We start from the raw sequence: 17,694 nt of genomic DNA on the forward strand, positions 1-17,694 counted from the left end.
ATAATATTTTCAGTGAAAGCAATTTGGAAAACTGTAAAGATGTCCCCATCTCCGAAAACAAGGCAAAGAGAAGAAAAAGTAGGAGACAGAAGAGAAGGGGAGTGATCAATTAGGAAAAGGTAGAGAGAAAGAAAAAAGGACAAATGACAACATGGCACGGATATTTCATTCAGCCCAGAACGGAAGAAAATAAAAAGCAACATGAATTGCTTTGCTGATCATCCATTCAACCTTATATCATTAATATGGTCATTAATATGATTAATATATTGTTTGATGTAAACAAGGAACATATTTTCTTATATAATTATGTTCCAGGGACTCTCTCTCTATAAAACAGAACAAAAATCAGTTGCTGCCTGAAATGTAATATACCAAAACGCAGTATGTTACCTTGTTCTACAGTTTTCAGGTTTAATGAGATTTTGCATCCTTGATCAAGCTCACTAAATTCAGAGCAAACAATAGGGATTGTACTCTCTATCCTCAGCTGGTATTCCTTTCCATCTTCTGATATAGTGTCCAGTTCAGGTCTTAACTAGCATGAGAAAATACAGCATTTAAGTTCAAATAGAATGTATTTCTAGTTCATTTTGAAGACATGCTTTTGTTGTTGTTGTTACCCCAGCACACTAGCTTTTGCTTAGTGGGCCATTAATAACTTAATCATTCAGTTTTATTTAAGTAAACAAGACCAATTAACATCAAACAAGTAAAAAAACATTAGTCACTTTGCAGTGGCATCCAGAGAGGTCCACCACCAGCCCCACTCTGAGATTATGCTCAGTAGTTTACCCAATATATGTTGGACAAGCATGTCATCAAGCCATTTCATTGATTCTGGAGAACGAAGGACAAGATATTGTGATTTTTTTTTCATTTTTTGTTGATGCTTATTGACCCAACCAGAGAAGAACCTGGTGATCTTCAAGGACTTATTGTCACCGTTGAAATGTATGCGTTTATTTACTATATAAGCCAAAATGCTGTCGCCTTCACTGCTCTCCTCCTCAGCTGCCTCAGTTTCTCACCGTCTGCCTTTTAAGTTAGACTTCCTGAGATGTATTGCTACAACCTGAGTACACTCCAGTCCACTGGGCAGTCGTTCGCAGAAGCAGGGATCTTTTGTTGTTTTCCCCACAGCCTCAAGTATTAACTGATTCTCAGAAGACTTGCTTCTTTTTTTTTAACTTATTCCCTTTGCATCCTGCTCACTGCCCCCTCCTGGTAACCCCCTCCCATAACCCCTCCCACATCCACCACTCAGCTTCTCTTCTAAGTGGGTGGGGCTCCCCAGTGGTTATCCTTATGCCTTATCCCCCACCTCCACCCCCCAGTACTTCAAGTTTCTGTGATGCTAGGCATTTTCTCTCCCGCTGAGGCAGGACAAGGCAGGCCAGCTAGAACAACACATCCCACAGACAGGCAACAGCTTTTGCCAACAGCCAGCATTCCAGTTGTTAGGGAACCACATAAAGACCGAGTTGCACATCTGTTACATAAGTGAGGGGAGGTCTAAGTCTAGCAGTCCAGTCCATGTATATTCTTTGGTTGGTGGTTCAGACTCTGAAAGCCCCAAGGGTCCAGATTAGTTGATTCTGTTAGTCTTCCTGGGGAGTTTCTATCCCCATCAGGGTCCACAATCCTTCCTCCTAATTTTCTTTAAGAGTCCCCAAGCTCTGTCTGTTTGGCTGTGGGTGGGAACATCTGTGGGAATACCCAGCATCTGTCTGCAGGATGGGAACAGCATTAGCTGCTGGGTGGGAGCCTCTAAGAACTGCTTCTTAGTGGGATTCCTCTGTTAGTCTAAGAAGAAACAGTGTCTGACCACTAATATTGTGTACCTACCAATGCAGATGCAAAGGTTACTGTGCTCCCAGAATCAGAGCTCTCTTTGCTCTCCCACTGCCAGTATAGTTCAGTCTTCTTTACCTGGGTTTTATCTGCCTGTACATGGAAATTAGCTAGACAAAGGGTTTTATCCTGTCCCTAAGTCCGGTCCTCACAATTGACCAATCTGCCACATTATCTTTGGACAAGAAATGAATTCCATGCAAACTCTAATTGCATTAGTGAGAAGCACCCTTCACCCAGTATAGCTCTCCAGCTTCCATCTTTCTGAACCACCCAGTGTCCTTCCACTGACATGATTCCCTGACCCTTTGCTTACCTGTGGGAAGAACTCATCGCTCTCTAGATCCAGTGTGACCAGCAGTAACCAAAAGAATTACGTTGTTTAGTTAGTGCAATCATGGATATCAATAAGGCCCAGAACTGTGAGTCCTCTCATCTTAAGTCCCAAGTTCTAGCCCTTCAACTGGTACTTCTCTTCAAATATTTACAATAATCAAAGAGTGGCATTCTGATCATGCATAATAGAATATCATTCTAATTTGACCTTTAGTCCTCCCTTCTCACAAGTCCATGAATTTGATGGCTTGACTCGGGAGGCTTTACTTTATCATGGTAACAATTTTACATTCAGTAGAAGTTACATTTTGAATTTTTGTTTTTCCTGAGACTGGAAATATCTGCAACATACTTTCTCATGATGCTAGGTAGTGGTTGACATAGACCATTGCTCCCACTAAGGAATGGGTCACAAAGAGTAAACATCTATATTCCACGATATGCTAACTTCAAGCTATGGTGCAGTAAATACAATTTGGACATGCACTGTTTTTCAATTTATGATGAGTTTACAGGAATACAGTGCCATCAAAAACGAAGGAGCACTCCAAATCCAGCTCATTCCCATGTATCTTCCAGCTTTATTTTATGTGAGATTTATCCAGTCATTCCTCAAAAATGCAAATTTAACCTACTTTCTGATTCCATCTATGATGAGGCCCAGGAACAATCATGGGCAAACTATAGAACATAACCTTTCTAGCTCACACTCAATGCTACCCACCTTAATTCCTGCAAAAAATTCCTGGCTTTCCACAGCTATACTTTGCACATCTGGTTTCTCCAAGTAAAAGATGGCAGCACTGCAGAATATCTATGAATACAGGGAAGAAATAATCACTTGGTAATGACATTGAAAAGAAACATGCAAATTTTCTTTTAATCTTTAATGTAATTGGTAGTAAGTTATAAAATTAAGGGCCAAGGGCTTAAAGAGATGGCCAGCAGTTAAGAGCACTTGCTGCTCTTGCAGAAGATTCAAATTCCATTTTTAGCACCCATATGGAGGTTCAGAGCTACCCATAATTCCAGATTTGGAGAATCCAATACCTGTTCTGAACTTCATGGACATCCAACACACACATGGTACATGCATGTACAGGCAAAACACTCACACATAAGATAAGACAAATAATATTAAATTTCAAAAAAGAATTAAACAGTTTATATACGTGCCTAAATTTGAGAAAAATTCTATCATAAATACTAGTTATTTGAACTGCAATATAAAGGGTAGTACACTTTTTATTATAAATAATATATATTACTAGGATAGATAGAAAGATAGATAGATAGATAGATAGATAGATAGATAGATAGATAGATAGATAGTTATGTTACTAGAATTAGCACAATTGCCAAGCAGAAAAAAAATGAAAAAACAAGACTCTACTGCTTTATGTGTTGAGGACAAAAGCAGCTTTCAGTGTTTGGTTTGAAATCCATTTTTGAAAATCAATATAGTCATGAAAAACTGCAAGTTTTTGTACATACCTTATCTCCAAGTCTGAGATTTACGCCATCAAGCTCTAACAGCGAGAATGTCTGAAGAGAGCTCTCTTGTCTCAGCTCTTCTTTGATTTCTTGGGAAGAAAGCCTAGACCAGGCTATCAGAAAGCCTACTGAGTTGTTTGTGGGGGAAACATCAAAAGTACACCTACAATACACCTGGGAACCCACCGCCTCCACCGTGACCTTGGGCCTGCCCGGCGGAGGAGGAGGAGGTAGTGAGGTTGTGGAGAACTGTCCTGGAAGGAGAAAGCACAGTTGAAGAAAGAAAGAAAAGAAAACAGTCTTAGAGAAAAAGGACCCCAAAACTATCAATCCTGGACTTACTTTAAGAAGACATGGAAGCAATTTGGGAAAAAAAAAATGATTATTTTTTAGCAGGCCACAAACACTCCAGTTTAAACTATGATGAGTACCGATTGGCATCAGAGTAGCAGCTCAAGTTTATATTAGTCATTAGTCATTAGCCTTTGCAAAGCCTGGCCTATGAAAAGAAAAGGGACTTACATTCCTCAGGCAATCAATCTTTGTAAAATATAGAACAGACAAAATTTAGTCACTAGCCATAGCATTGACACAGATTTTTATTTTGTAATATGCCTTTAACCCTAATCATCAGAACGTTGGGTCACAGAGCAGTTCATGTGTCATGGCTATGCTGTCAGTGAACTGTCCGCAGTGCTTGGCAACTGTCTAATTCTTTTTTTTTTAAGAGGTTAAAGATATGCCTGAAGTTTCTTCTAGAATCTCTAGAAAAGTTTAGAGTTTGTTTGTTTGTTTGTTTTTTAATCTCCAGGCATTTAAAATGTAAATCTAGGAATCTGTAAAGATTGTTTTGTTTTAGAAATATAAAAATATTTGACTGATAAAATTTAACAAGATGCTTTAGTATATTATGAAAGGTACATTCTTTTATTACACACATTATTATTTGGTGACGATCAAAAAGTTAACTGGAAAATTCTGAGAAGCCTTGTCTTGAAATCTTTTTTATAAAGAAACTTACTTTCAGATTATTTAAAGGATCATTTTGCTAGACAGCATATCCCAAGGAGTACTTCAAATGGACTGTTTTGCAATTAACATAATAACAACAAACATGTTGGAGTCTCTGGAGGAAGGGTCTTGTTGTAGCTCATGCTGGCCTCAAATTCTTGATCTTTCTGCATCAGTCTCCTTGATTCAGACATTAATATCCAGCTGCAAATATCCTAGTAATTCTTAAGTCAAGTGACCATAATCATAGTGAGCTTTTTACTCAGGTTTCTTCAGCTTGTGTAGTTTTGTGTATATTAAATTCTAAATAATTATACAAATATTTTAACTAATCACAATTTGTTGAAATAATCAAATAAGTAAGTAAGTATGTAAGTTTGTCTATTGCTTCCTATGGTGCTCATTTTGAACCCAGGGCTTGACACAGGACAGAGAAGCTCTGTCCTACATGGTACACCCCAAGGACCAATTGAAATGTGTTATTTATTCAAGAATGATAATAGATTTTTCTTTAATACAGATCCCTAATTAGGAAAATCCATTTCTAGTACATATAATGGACCAATAATCATATCACTTGATTATAGTTACAATGTTTAAGCAATATTGTTTTACTATTTATGTTATAATCTTTAATAAAAATATTAAAGAAACAATAAAAATGATTCATCTTCACAGGCTTTATTGAAGCTGAGAATTTGAGATAGCATAATGGTTTGATACCAGATATACTGGGGAAGGTACCTGCTCAGAGCTATTAATCATAGTAACTGGATGAAAACTCCACCTCTTAATTTTTGGTAACTATTTGTTTATAGAGAGAAATTACTAATGTTTGTTTGTATTGAGGGATGATCATCCTATGAAGACAAAAACTTACAATAATCTTCCAACTATGATCAAAGGTACATACCACAGTGCCTGACTTATTTATAGATTTAAAACATTTTTCATCTTATTTAAAAAATGTTGTATTAACTATTGTACTTCATACTTGCTTGAACCGTTCTAGAAGGAAGATCTTTGAAAGTAAAGCAATAGGTACAAATACATGTAAAATTTTATGAAAATTAAGTTCAATCATCAATTTTGAATGATTCTACCAATATTTACATCTTTTTGAAAAAAAAACTATACTTCTACTAACCTCAGGGATATGTTCTACAAACATATTACAAAAATTATTGTTATTGCTGATTTCTATCAGACAGGCAAAGCTGCCATAATTAAGCCACAGAACAAAAAATATTCACAAAAGTCACTATCATATAACTACATCATATAAAATCAATGTCATACACACCAACACAGCCACCTTCAATTTCTGTTTCTCCAGGGCCACATGTGGGTAACTTCATATCAGAAATAGCTGTAAAAGGTTAAAGTTTGTATTTTTATTTAGATGACCATAAATGTGCAAATTCACATGTATCTAAGAACAGGTCTTGGGAAAGTACATTTAACATGAGCTTAGGACTTAGTTCCCTGGGGGACTTTTTAATAAGAAATCCCCCATTTAAGGATATAATCGAGCAAAGATGATTGATGGTCCAGTACTGTATTTGTAGTACTTGTAGCTTTCAGACCTTCTTTGGTGTCTTCACTATTAAACATCAGAACACACTGATATTTCCAAATGTGTGGGCTGCAGGAGTGCAAAGTGATACCGTCACTTTGAAAGACCATTTGGACATTGTTATCATAATGCTGCCATTTTTCTTCTGAATAGAAGTTATATTCATAATTGTTAATTTTATAGGGATTTTATGCAGACAGTAATTTTGGTCTCTTGGCCTAGAAGATTTTTGTGACTGGGACATAACATTTTCAATCTCAATATAGGGTTTCACTTTTTAGCCCAGGCTGGCTGGGAACTTAAAGTTTTCCCCTTTAAGGGAAACTTAAAGTTTTCACCTTTAAGCTTCCAAAACTTTTTGGAATAATATCTTTCTCCTGTGTGTCTGTCTGTGGTTGTATGGAGTAACACTGGCTTCACAGAGGCTTAGCTCTAGACACTTTAGGATTAGAGATTTCTCTTCATTTATCCACAAGATTTTGCATGAATTTGTTTTTATTCCACTTTATGTTTGGGACATTCCCACTCAAAATGGCCTGGTTCCTGGGTGATCCTTTTGAAATCGTACTGAACTAGAAATATACCTTCTTGAATATAAATGAAGCCATTGCTTTTAAGTGATGGTGGCTGGGTACATATTTTAAGTAACTTAAAATATTAACTTAGTTCATCTAGGATATCAAAGTAATCATAGAATTGCTCCTAATTATTCCTTTGTTTTTCTCATATTATCTGTGAAATATTTTTCTCCTGGGTTCTTTATCTTTACTTTTACGTCCCTTTTTAGCTTTTATTGAAAATGGATTTTTCTCATACAATATAGCCTGACTATAGTTTCTCCTTTCTCTGCATCTCCCAGATCCACCCCATATAGTCTCCTCTTAGAACCACTCTCTTTCTGGCTCTCATTTGAAAGGATCAGGCTTCTAAGAGCTAACTACCAAAACATTACGAAATAAAATATGGTAAAATGAAGCAAAAAGTTGGACACAGCAACTCAACAGGAGAAAAGGAGTCCCAAGAGCAGGAACCAGAGTCAGAGACCCACTAATACTCCCAATTAGGAATCTCATAAAGACACTCAGCTGAATGCTATTATATTATATAATATACATATATATGCTATATATACATATACATATGTATATATAGCATATATATGTACAGAGGACCTGGTGTAGACCCATGTAGACCCTGTGTTTGCTGCATCAGTCTGTGTCTCATATGTGCTCTGTTTCGGTTGTAACCCTAATATTCTTTCTCTCTCCCACTCTTTCTTCCTCCCCAAGCCCCTGTCTATTTGTGTGTTCCTAGCGAATGAACCTTTCAGCATGCTAAGCATTCAGTCTACAACCTGCTCCACACATCTGGTCCCAATGTGTTCTTTTCTAAACCATAGTTATGGATAAAGAATTATAGCTTTCTTTGAACTACTCAAACAACTATATTTTGATTGATTGACTGTCTGCTATTTCTGTGAACTACAGTTTATTGACGTCTGTTCATTCACCTTATTGCTCTGACTCTCGTTTATATTCCTTGTAGTCTCAAAATTTGTAAGTTGAGGTATTTAATTTGTAAATTTTTATTTTATAAAATAAATGTTCACTCAACATTAATTTTAATTAGCTTCATTTTAAAAATATCTGGTTTTCTTGATTTGGGCTCAGGATGATGTGTATCTTGGTAAATACTGTAGATTCACTTACAGAAAGTGTTTGCTCTGCTTCCCTTGTGTGGAGTTGCCTTGGAAGTCATTTAGAATAAATTGGTTGACAGAGTAGCTCTAGTCCTCGTTGCTTCTGCTGGCTTCATTTTATTACTCAGAGTGCTTGGTGATGTACATTCTAATTGGAGGCTTGTCTGTTTCTCCTTGAATATAAGAGCTACCAGTTTTGCATCACACAGTATACATCTGGTTCTAGCTCAGTCCCTTGAACTGCTGTATCCTGATATAGAACTGGTATTTTATCTTAATGGGAAAAACCCTTGTTTTTCCCTGTCTCAATAATCTTATCCTCTACTTTCTCTAATCATATGATTGCCACTCCCAACTTTTTAATTGTTGTTACATAGTTAGAATTGCTATTTCGTATCCCCTTGAACTCATTGTATTTTTTTATGTCATGTGAGTTATTCCAAAGTGTTTTGCCAGTAGTTGTAGCACCCCTTTCAACCTAATCTCATTAAACAGTGCAGAGCTTCCTAAAGATGGCACTACTGCCATACCCTCGAAGCCTCTCTGTGCTCTCCTTTGCTCATGGGCACCCAACATTTCTGTAGTGCTAAGCACACACCCTGCTGCCTGCTGTTGCTATAAACTGACCCTGACCCACGTGCTCTGACTGTGGTCTGTGTACACTCCAGCTCTCAGTGTCAGTGCCATCTGATCTGAAGAGGGTTTCTCTATGGGCTGTGAACTGTGAACTGCATCCTTCCCTTGCCTGCAGCATACTCTTCCATAGCAACTTGCAATCTTTCCATGAATATGATTAATTACAATTAGTAAAGACACAAATGCCCTGTAAAATAATAGGAGATTTCAAACTTATTTTATCCTCTAACCTATACTAAAGACAGGCTTTATTGGCTAGAAGATATATATTACTCCAACAATATAAACAGATGAGGTAATGGATGCATATTTTGTCTGAGAATTGCATCTAAGCTCAATGCCCCTTTTGCTTTGTCATTCGTACCAGTCGATTCTACCCCTTCCCTGCAAGCCCACTCACGCTTCACTATGCAACAAATGCAACAGTCTACAGGAAACTTTCTTTCTCCAGGAGTAATGCCTTTAGCATACATTCCTCTGATTGCATTATCAATCTACTTGAAAACACCCTAAGACTTTATACAGTGGTGCTGATTCGACCTAAGTTCTCAAATGAACTGAAGATCCCACAGCTGTTCTCTGGACTCCTCTTCCAGTATGTCTCCTTACTCTGTTCCCGTCATATTTTTTCATGTCTGCCCAGTTCTTCTCAACCACATATCTATTCAGACTTGTCAACCAATCAGAGATTTCAAGAACTAGTGTTTAAAGACAATGTCCTCATGCTGATCTATGCCTCTTGTAATACCTGGCTTTCTTTAATTAATAGGCATTACTTTCAAAACAATCGGGTTTTTTTTTTTTACAAATATTTTAGCTTAAAATAATTTTAGATTCTCCCACACACACAAGTATAACACAAAACAACCCCATATACACTTCTGAGCCATTTTCTAAAAATGTTGGCATATTATAAGGCCAGGATATAGTTGTTAAAATTAGGAAGCTGATCTTCCTACATCAAGACTACATTAGACAAGAATCAAATATAATTTCTCCCACCGGTGTCTTCTGTCCTGATATCCATTCCAGGAAATCACAGTGCATCCCTCAGAACGTTTTTCTTCAGTCTACAGGATAGTTTCTCATTCTTTTCTGGGGTTTTCTGGCTGTCATTTCTTCTGAAACTTATTATTATCATCAGTTCTCTAGAAGATTCCTTAATCTGTGTCAATACTTTTTCATTATTAAGCCAATAAACTGGCCTCTGGAGAAAATGAACACACCCAGTTCCTTTACTGCGAGTTTGCAAATGCTAATGTTGCTTTCTGGTTCCATCTTCAGGGATGATTGAACACAGCAACAGCAAGTATTCTTTCTATGATACCTCTGTTAGGTTCTCTTTTTCATACACTATTATTTGCAAGCTAACTGTGTAATCCATACCACAATCAAAATAAAAATAAGTATATAGGAGGCATAGAAGTTACCAACATGATCTGATATTGCTTTGCTTGTTTTTTCTAGTTTTACAGTTTTTGTAGTACTGGAGGCTAAAGCTATGTAGATGTAAGACAAGCGCTCCAACATGCAAGTACATTATGAATACAATTGCAAACTTTTCTTCAGGGAAACCTCACATGTAGAGTGCATAGATGTTTATTCTCTTCTTTGTGAGCTCTATCTAGCTTATTTATGACTTGTTTGAGGTATTCTTCTATGGGAGAGATCATACTTATGTTATCTCTTACTGCAACCAACACCAGGGCCTAAAGTTATTCTTGACTCTGTATAAACACTCAGTAAATTGCTAACAAAAAATTAAATAATTCAAAAGCCCAAATTTTCACATATTTGCTTGCTATCTATCTCGTCTTAATTAGAAAAAGGAAAGAGTAAAAAGAAGCCAAGTTTCTTAAGCACTTCAGGTGTTCTGTGCAGTAAGTTTGCTTTGATATCTTTACAGCAACATTGGTTTTTTGAGCATTTTAAGAGATTAATAAGTATTTTAAACAAACCTGGCCAATTTAAGCCAGAAATTTGGCTTTAATTTATCACGAAAGACTGACCAAGTCTCCTGCTCACATTAGCTCATGACAGCCTATTCAGAATACAAATGCACTCACATACATGTCTACAGTTAGCGGCTCACAGGGTCATAGACAGTCCCTACCTTCGGCACAGTAGCCCATACATCCCTGAGTGGGTTGTAGTAAATACACGAAAAAATCCCCACAGTTTCTGACAGACACGGGGAATTGAAAGAGGCAGCAGTCTTTTTCAGTGCTAAACAAAAACTGCCAAGTGGCACATGCTGTCAGCTCCGTGATCTCTCCAGGAAGAGGCAGGGTTTCTGAATCACTCAGAGACAGCCAGATGGGGGCCTGAGTTCCGCAGTGGTTCATCTTTCATGTCAGAGAAAACAAAAGTTGAAAAGTTATTTAATTTTATACAAAAAGGAAAATCTTTACATTTTTCATCAGTAATCTTCAAAATAGTAAATTATTGTTTGGCTTACAAATAACACAAGTTGGGGCTTGAGTTGTGGCTCAGAAGTTAAGAGAACTGACTGGAATTTTAGAATACTGAAATTTGGATACAAGCATCCTTATAGTGGTTCATAACCACTCATAACTCTGGATCCAAGGATCCAACATTCTCTTCTGACTTCTGTGGAACCAAGTATGCATGTGGTATAAATGCTTACATGCAGGCAAAACATCTGTTCACTTATGTCTATTGTTTAAGAAAGTAAATTTAAAGAGCATTAAATTAATATAATATTAATTAATACTTATATAACCTGTTCAATGAAAATATATATTTTATATTTGTATTATAAGTGTGAAATTCAACTTCAGATAATTTACCACTTTAGCCAACATATCAGAAAACAAAGCAAGTCAAACTAAAAGTGTATTAATATGTAGCACAGATGCCAACTGAACATCAGGATTTTTCACAATTGTTGGAGATAACGTGTATTTGATATTAGTTAAGAGTCAACATGAAGCAAAAAACATGAGAGGAAAAATGTATTATTTATAATCTGACATAGAAAAATCATTCAGCAACTTGGAAAAATGGAGTTAAACCATGCTTGAGGCCTACTATGAAGATTTCTTCCAGGTTGAAAATGTAACTCAGTGACAAATTAAGCTGTAAAAAAGACAAAATGTTGAGAATAGCGAAAAGACTCGTAACTTTAGACAAGGTACCCATCATCCTTCTCAGGTACTGAGCAGACAGAGGTAAAGAGATCAGCTAAAGCATAAATGTAAATGCAGCATTTAGGCAGGAATAACCAATAATCCTTAACCAGGTTACAGTCATTAACCATGTTATCTCCATATTGAAAAGCAAAAAACTTATAAAGAAAAAGTTAATTGATATGATTAATAATCATAAAATATAGAAAAAATAAAAATTAAATGAAGAAACTTTTTGAAGTAGTTATTTTTAGTATGCTATTATTTATTAAATGTATTATTGTATTTAATATAAATACATTATTGTAAATATTTTATTTTATTCAGGTTATGTTGTTTGTATACAAACTCTAAGACAACAATTTCATAAATCTCAAATGAAATATGAAAATCTAATGGATAGAGAATATGCAATATCAAGAGATATATTTTTATTTGTTGCTATGGGAATTAAAAATATCATTATGTTTTAAATAACTAGTATATAGTCTAACATTTTAAGAGCTATATCTTAATCCCAGCACTTGGGAGGCAGAGGCAGGCAGATTTCTGAGTTCGAGGCCAGCCTGGTCTACAGAGTGAGTTCCAGGACAGTCAAGGGCTACACAGAGAAACCCTGTCTTGAAAAAAAACAAAAAAACAAACAAAAAAACAAACAAAAAAAAGAAATGTCTTCATTAATTTTACTTATAAAATTTTATTTATCATACTAAAATTACAATGATGATTATATACATCATTTCTAAAAGTCACTTGAAATAATTATAATAAGGAAAATGCTAATGATGCAATTACCTACAAAAATCATGTTATAAAAATTAAATAAGAGGAAACAGAGGATGTTAATGATTGCTACGACTGAGATGGATTATGAAAGAAATGACTGCTATGTTCCCTGTCCTTTCTTTGCTGTTTCCTATGATTCATGCCTATTATTTTAAACCTAACAAGCAAAAACTTATTTTAATGGGTTTGTATCATCCTATGGATAAAGAAAAAATTGATTGTCCACTAAACTCTTAAGGCCATGTGTACACGGTACACTTATTCACCACCAGCATAACATGTGACCATGTGCTGAATTTCAAGAACATTCAAGGAAAACTATTTTATCTTCACATTTCTATAAGGCTCTAGAATCAATTAATTTAGCCAAAGGAAGAGAATGTAAATATTAAGAATGTTGTGATTTGCCCCCAATTTTTCTCAGTCTTTACCTTTAAATTCTGATGGCTTAGTTTCCTTCAAACAAAATGTTACAAAAGTGAAAAAAAATAAAATCAGACAAACAAAAAGGAGAAAATGAAACAGCCATGATGACAAATGTTAACATTAAATATTCTCAAAATTGAATACTTTTTCTGAGTTTTGTTTTTGTTTTATTGTTTTCACATTGGTGTTGAGAAAGGAAAAACCTGCATCTAAATAACCCTCAAACTACGGATGAAAATAAGATAAACAAGTGATCTGATAAGACATAGTTTTATATGGTATATTCTCACTGCAGGTCTTAATTAGTAGCTCCACATCTTCTGGATTAAAAAGCAAAAACAGCACAATACACTAGGATGTGGCACCAAGTCATTAGTGATGATTATCAATTTAGACGTATTTCTTGAATAGTATAGCCCTGTCACAAAGTCTCATATTTCAAACAAAAACCATGTGTGTCTGACCAGTCCCAGGAAACCATCCACTGAGATGTTATAGCTTGTGATAAGGCAAAGATCTCATGGAGTGGCAACATTGCAGGCTATTCTGCCACTAATGGTAATGACTTTGGTTACATGATTCAAACTCTTGTCTGAATCCACATTTTTATAATGAAATTAACTGGCTACCACAAAGTCTCACTGTGAAATCAAATGAAGCTATATACCTACAGTGCAAGAAACATATTAGTTGCAAAATATATAGCTATGTTCAAATACTTTGTTACCATTTTGATGCCACATACAGAGGTTCTGAAATAATAGGTTTTTTAGAATATTTAAACCTACTCTTAGTTCTTAGATTATGTGGACAAGACATAAGTATTGATAACAGGAACAGTGTGAAACACCAATTAATCACAAGTAACATAGGTAGGGGAGATGTCAGTATTCTGTCAGTATGATTACCTGAATTACTGGTGACTTCTTTGAAAATAGTGATTCAGACAACTAGAGTTCTCAATCAAATTCATAGTAGCTGATGAATACTCAAGGAATAGTGTTTTTGCATTTCTTTTTCTTATGCTTGTTCTTTGAGGAAATTTAGAGAAAAAAAAATGTTCTCCTCAAAGATCCTTGTAAAGAAAGCTATTTGGGCTAACTGACTAGATACGACTCTACCAGGTTGAAAAGCATCATAAACTGTGTGGAAAGTTCAGGGAAAAGTTAACTTTAGAAAACCACAACTAGTTTGATATTACATATAGAAGATCTTAAAGGTGGTTAGAGAGGTAGCACAGCAGTAGTAAGCTTGCTAATGTGTGTGATATCCTGGGTTCAATTCCCAGGACATACATGAAAGACCCAGGCTTGTCTGTATAGGAAAAACAGCGCACATAGACTGTACATAGGGGGTTTGAAGAAAATGCACATTTATCTTTCTTATACACCTGAACATCCACTTAAAATTTGGCTCTTTGGCCTACTAATGGGGTAACCAGGAGACTTAAGCATAGGAATATATGAGACCTGTATAATTTGATGGAGAATGATTTCTGTTACATTGTGTTCCACAGCTGTGGAAATTGCCTAAGATATTGTGGTTTAAAACATTTGTGGAGCAAATGGAGCATAACATTACTCTCAGAGCAAATATCATTAAAGTAGGTATTAGAGAAATGTTTCAAATGAAATTAATCTAATGAATATAACACTTCAGTAAGAGAAGAAGTACCTCCACACATTTGGTTGGCATCTCAGCAGGTCTGTCAAAGATAAAGAATCGGTACCATCCAGGAGTGAGAGAATGGTCACAGATGAGATCTTGGGCAGCAGAATGATGGAGATACACTGATTCAAAGTGGATGCTTCTATAAGGACTCTGAAGAAATTGGTGACCCCCGGGAGAGCACTCCTGAACTAGACAGAAAGATGAGAATTATTATACCATGTGTTTTGTTCACCTGCATAGTTAAGTCTATGTTTAATATTTTATTTTCCCTCCCAAAGCCCAAAGCAAGCAAATACACTCACTGTTACACACACACACACACACACACACACACACACACACACACACACACACACACGGCCCTCAGAATATCAGGGACTCCCAGAAAGTCAAAGATGATTTAGCTTGCATTTTCTAAAGATGAAATAAGCAACTTGAATCTTGTCACAGTGTGATTTTAAGATACTAAAGCACTGAGGTTTTTATTTTTCATTTGACTTGAGCCAAGAGAACAACAGAGCTGAGTGCTCTAGAGTTAAGGTGTGTTTATTGTAACTAGAAGTCACCAATACTAAAAGGAATCCTCTTAGGCCCAGTTGTTTAGATTTAAATGTCATTACTGACCTTTCTTGAACAAACTTTCTCTAAAGTAGGCACCAAAGTCGTACCTCTGCCAGATAGTATGTGATATGCCCAACTAATTTTTTAAATGCTCTTCTTACTTTTTGTAGACATGCCTGCCACCTAAATTTCTGTTTACTACAGGATTTTAGAATCACCTCAAGGACCTTGTTTCTCCATAGATGATCATTTTCTAGGAAGAATTTTACTTCAATAATTCCAATAACTTTGATAACTACAAACTATAAGCTTCAGATAAATATCTTTATACACATGCACACTCACAAACACAGACACACTATTATTTCATTTAATTTTAAAAGAAGTCTCTTATATTTCCATGTAATTACACTATACCTGGTTAAAAATTAAATATGTTTAGGGGGATGTTAGGGTAGTAATATAGGAGTGGGTGGGCAGGTGAGCACCTTCATACAAGAAGAGGAGAGGGGCGTAGGATAGGGAGTTTGCAGAAGGGAAACCTGGAAGGAGGACAATATTTGAAATGTAAATAAACAAAATAACCAATAAAAAATTAAAGATGTTAAGTTAAAGGATAGTAGTAATGGGATTTACATGAACTACTGAAATATTTTGTGATCTATTATCTCCAATATAATTTTCATTAGGGAAAAGTAAGTTCATTTTCTTTCTCGTGTGCGTGTGTAGTATGTCTATGCATGTTAGCATCTTGTACAGGTATGCTTATAGGGCACTTAGGTAGGCCATGGGCATCTGTACTCAGGTCATCACAGAGGTAAAGCAAGTGCTCTCAAAACTGAGTGATTTTCCCAACCCCTGGATCTATTTTAATTCTCCGTAGTACTTTTCCTTCAGTGCATTTATAGTCCTCACATCTCATGTCTCTTCTTATTTTCCTGCTTAAAATAATGTCTCTTAATCCAAAGCAGCATAAAGAATAATTGCAGGGAACATCTTTGTGTGACATTCCCAATATTGGAGGCGTATACAATATTTAAATGAGAATTTTATTTCATTTATTTTAAGGTTCTTAGTAAATAAAATTATTAATAGTTACTATTTTTATGTTAGCTTGCATTTTTTCTTAACAGTATTTGCCACTTATAGAATGTTGAGTAGAAATTTTAAAGTCATAGTGAGGAAAAGAACATACTTCTTTTTTTTTAAATGATTTTCTTTTCTTTATTTTTTTTTGTTTTGTTTTTAGTAGAGCTTAAAATCTTGGCTCTTACTGTAGTACAAACCCAAAATAAGATCAACTTTTAGACATTAGAGTTCATTGTAATAAGGCTGTACTTCAATGTCCCTCACATCCCCAAAGGATTTTACCTCCATAGTAGCTAAGCTAAGAGCTGACAGTTCTGCTGTGCCTGTTTGATTATGTTTTCCTATAATTCTTTAAAGGATTTTTGTGTTTCCTCTTTAAGGGGTTCTAGCTATTTACCTGTGTTCTCCTGTATTTCTTTTTTATTTTTTATTGAATATCGTCTTCATTTACATTGCCAATGGTAAAACTTTTCCCAATTCCCTCCTCCCCAAAGACCCCCAACCCCTCCTCCCTCCCCTGCCTCCAGGTATATGCCCCTCCACCCAACACACTCCCACCTCCCCCCCTCGGTTTCCCTTTGTTCGGGCCTCTGTTGAGCCTTTACCTGACCAAGGACCATTCCTCCCACTGATGCCCAACAAAGCCTTCCTCTGCCACATTTTTGGCTGGAACCATATGTGGCCCTTGGTTGATGGTTCAGTCCCTGGGAGTCTTGGGGCGTCTGGGAGGCCGAAATCATTAAGAAAATACTTCTAAAAGTCATTTTGCTTGTTTATTCTTCTCTTATATATTAGTTATATTTAGACTAAAATTTCCCCTTTCTCCTTCCCTCCCAGTCCCTCCAGCTTCCCTTCCCTCTGTCCCACTTCCTTCCCCCTCCTTCTCCTTTCTCTTTAGAAGAGGGCAGATCTCCCAGGGATATCACACACAGCACACCAAATTGCAATAAGACGAAACATCTCCCTTCATATTACAGTTGGATGAGGCAACCCAGCTGGAGGAAAAAGTCCCAAAACAAGCAAAAGACTGGCTTAGCTCCAAAATATATCATACACTTAAGTAAGCACTGTGATGAGGTCTTGGCTCTCATGCAAAGACAAGCTTCTCTTTGTCTAGTGCTGGATGAATAGCTCTGCAAATCCTCCATAGCCATCCACGTCATGACTTGATACGCCTTCTAGTAAAGCCTCAGTGTATTTCCCCCAAAACAAAAAGTTCACATAAATTTATACCACTGTTTGTTAATCTATATTCTCGTGTGATTTAGGTCAACAAAGCAGCATATAATAAGATCTACAGTCTTGGATTTCAAATACTTTAAGAGAATGTATCAGGTTATAAATGATAGGCCCACTGTGGCAGCATATGCAAATGGGTTTTCACTGTTACTTATAATGCACTGCTT

The 17,694-nt window shown here is 36.1% G+C and overlaps 1 protein-coding gene across 1 annotated transcript in view; it reads right to left on the reverse strand.

The window, feature by feature from the left end:
* Nucleotides 1-17,694, reverse strand: part of Vwde (von Willebrand factor D and EGF domains) — an 83,231-nt gene that overhangs the window by 62,157 nt on the left and 3,380 nt on the right. Inside the window, exons 2-7 of the mRNA XM_052172823.1 lie at nucleotides 14,642-14,826; nucleotides 10,720-10,951; nucleotides 5,999-6,064; nucleotides 3,685-3,938; nucleotides 2,915-3,004; nucleotides 394-538 (exon numbers count right to left, since the gene is read on the reverse strand). Of these exons, the coding sequence (XP_052028783.1) occupies nucleotides 394-538; nucleotides 2,915-3,004; nucleotides 3,685-3,938; nucleotides 5,999-6,064; nucleotides 10,720-10,951; nucleotides 14,642-14,826 (972 nt within the window). The remainder of the gene's footprint in view (nucleotides 1-393; nucleotides 539-2,914; nucleotides 3,005-3,684; nucleotides 3,939-5,998; nucleotides 6,065-10,719; nucleotides 10,952-14,641; nucleotides 14,827-17,694) is intronic.

This window comes from Apodemus sylvaticus, chromosome 2 (assembly GCF_947179515.1).
Source record: "Apodemus sylvaticus chromosome 2, mApoSyl1.1, whole genome shotgun sequence".
NCBI lineage: Eukaryota > Metazoa > Chordata > Mammalia > Rodentia > Muridae > Apodemus > Apodemus sylvaticus.